This window comes from Arachis ipaensis, chromosome B03, assembly GCF_000816755.2.
Source record: "Arachis ipaensis cultivar K30076 chromosome B03, Araip1.1, whole genome shotgun sequence".
NCBI lineage: Eukaryota > Viridiplantae > Streptophyta > Magnoliopsida > Fabales > Fabaceae > Arachis > Arachis ipaensis.
In genome coordinates this window covers 64,307,010-64,309,183 of record NC_029787.2, presented here as the reverse complement: position 1 = coordinate 64,309,183, position 2,174 = coordinate 64,307,010, and the positions used below count along the sequence as shown (strand labels likewise).

At 42.5% G+C, this 2,174-nt stretch overlaps 1 protein-coding gene across 1 annotated transcript; it reads right to left on the bottom strand.

Annotated features, from left to right (window-relative positions):
* LOC107633203 lies at positions 377 to 1,526 on the bottom strand. Its single transcript, XM_016336842.1, has 3 exons — positions 1,314 to 1,526; positions 733 to 1,263; positions 377 to 637 (listed from the first exon to the last, which is right to left on the bottom strand). The coding sequence occupies exons 1-3, from the start codon at positions 1,524 to 1,526 to the stop codon at positions 377 to 379; spliced, it is 1,005 nt and encodes a 334-aa protein (XP_016192328.1).

Genomic DNA, 2,174 nt, shown 5'->3' with positions numbered 1-2,174 from the left:
GGGGTGTGCAGGCGCACAGAGGCGTGCGTCGCATAGAAAGCGAAAAATGCAGTTGTATGCGCGCGCACAGGGTGGTGCGCACGCATAGGTGCCCTGTTTCAAAAATTTTTTCTTTTCAAAACTAATGTTTCCTTCTATAACATAGCAACATACCAACCCCAAGTCATTCAAACAAGCATAAATTCATAATCCACAAGAAATCCAACTTATTCAATCCAAAAATATCAAATCAAAACTAAGCTAATCATCATATCACGAGAAAGCAACTAATTCAAAAAGCTACAAATAAAAGATAAAGTTGGAACAATGTTACCATGGTGGGGTGTCTGCCACCAAGCACTTTGGTTTAGAGTCCTAAGTTGGACTTTGCATGGCTTCATTGGTCACTTGAAACTTCCCCAAGGAGGAAAATCTCCAACTCCTTGGCATTCTTTGGTTGAGTGTGATATCTTAAATTAGACTTCTTGGCAATCTTCTCTTCTTGTTGTTCCTTGCCAACCTCAATCACTTCATCTTCGATTATATCACACCCAAAGATAGAATAAGCTTCGAGGATGGGTTTCCTTGATTTCTCCAATGTGAATCTTGCTACCTTGCCATCGGTCTCAAAAGAATAGACTCCAGAATGTGCATTAAGCTTGAATCAGATGTCTTTAGAAACGGCCTTCCAAGTAGAATGGATGATGGCTTGTCTGAGTCTATGGGAGGAGTCTCCAAAATGTGGAAATCTACCAGGAAGAGTAAACCTTGGATGTCAACCAGAACATTTTCTGCAATCCCCACAACTGATACAATACTCTTATTGGCCAACACGAATCTCACCCCGGACCTCTTTAAGGGTGACAAGTTCAATTTCTCATAAATGGGGAGTGGCGTAATACTTACGCACGCTCCCAAATCGCACATACAGTTTGTGAACTTAATCCCACCAATCAAGCAAGTAACCAAACATGGGCCAGGATCATTGCATTTTTTCGGAATTAAAGAAGAGATAGAATCATCTACCGCCCTTTTGTTGAGTTCGCCAATTTTCTCCTTGTGAGTACAAACATCTTTGAGGAACCTGGCATATTTGGGCACTTGTTGAATGGCCTGAAATGGAGGGACTGTGACTTCAATATTCTTAAAAATTTCCACCATGTTGGGGTCAAGTTGTTCTTGCATCTTGACCTTCTTTGCCAAAGTTGAGAATGGAATGGGCATAGGCTCTTCAATCGGATTTTTCCTCTTTGGCTCCTTGGTCTTGAGTGGTTCCTCCTCATCCTTCTCAACATCTTCCCTTCATCATTCATCACTCTCATATCCTCTCCTACCTCTTCCTTGCGGGTTTCCTCACTAGAACTTGTAGGCACAACACCAATTTCATCCAACTTGGTGCCTCTCCTAAGGGTGATAGCATTGATGCTCCCCTTAGGATTCGGTTGAGATTGTGAGGGCAAACTACTAGAAGTTGAGGCTTGTTGGGCATTTTGTGTAGTCAGAGGCAAAAGAGTCAAACGGGTGAGTGCTTCGGCAATTGTAGCCATATACACTTCTTGTTTCTTCTGGAATTCTCGTTGCTCTTGCATAAAGGTTTGGAGTGTGTCATTCATGTAGGGTTGATTAGGATGAGGACCTTGGTTTCCTTGAGGAGGGTTGGATCTACTATTACTATTTGGATGTTGATACCTCCCTTGAGGTTGAGATTGTGAAGGGTGTTGGTAGGATTGTTGATATTGTGGTTGATCTTAAGGAGCTTGATGATAGTAGGCTTGTTGGCTTGGGTAAGGTTGAGCATGTGGTACTTGGTTCCACCTTTGATTAGAATTATCCCTCCACCCTTGGTTTTGACTTCCTCCATGTTGATTGTAGTTGGGTCTTTGTGGGTATGAATTGGCTACCGCTAATGTAGTGTCCTCTTGGAGTTAAGGGCACTCATCAGTGTAATGGTTATTACAAGCACAAATACCACATGATCTTAGTGGTCCTTCAATTCTTAGAGGTTGAGGTGGAGGAGCTATCAAAGCTTGGGAAATTTGTTGCCCTTGGGTGATTTGTCTCAGCAAAATTGTCATCTCACCAAGGGTCTTTGTCAAAATGGCATCTCTAGAAGGAGAAACTTCACTTAAAGCTTTTGGTTGTGGGTTTCTTGCCCTAGAGTGTTGACTGAAATCCACCAAGTCAGCTATGATCTC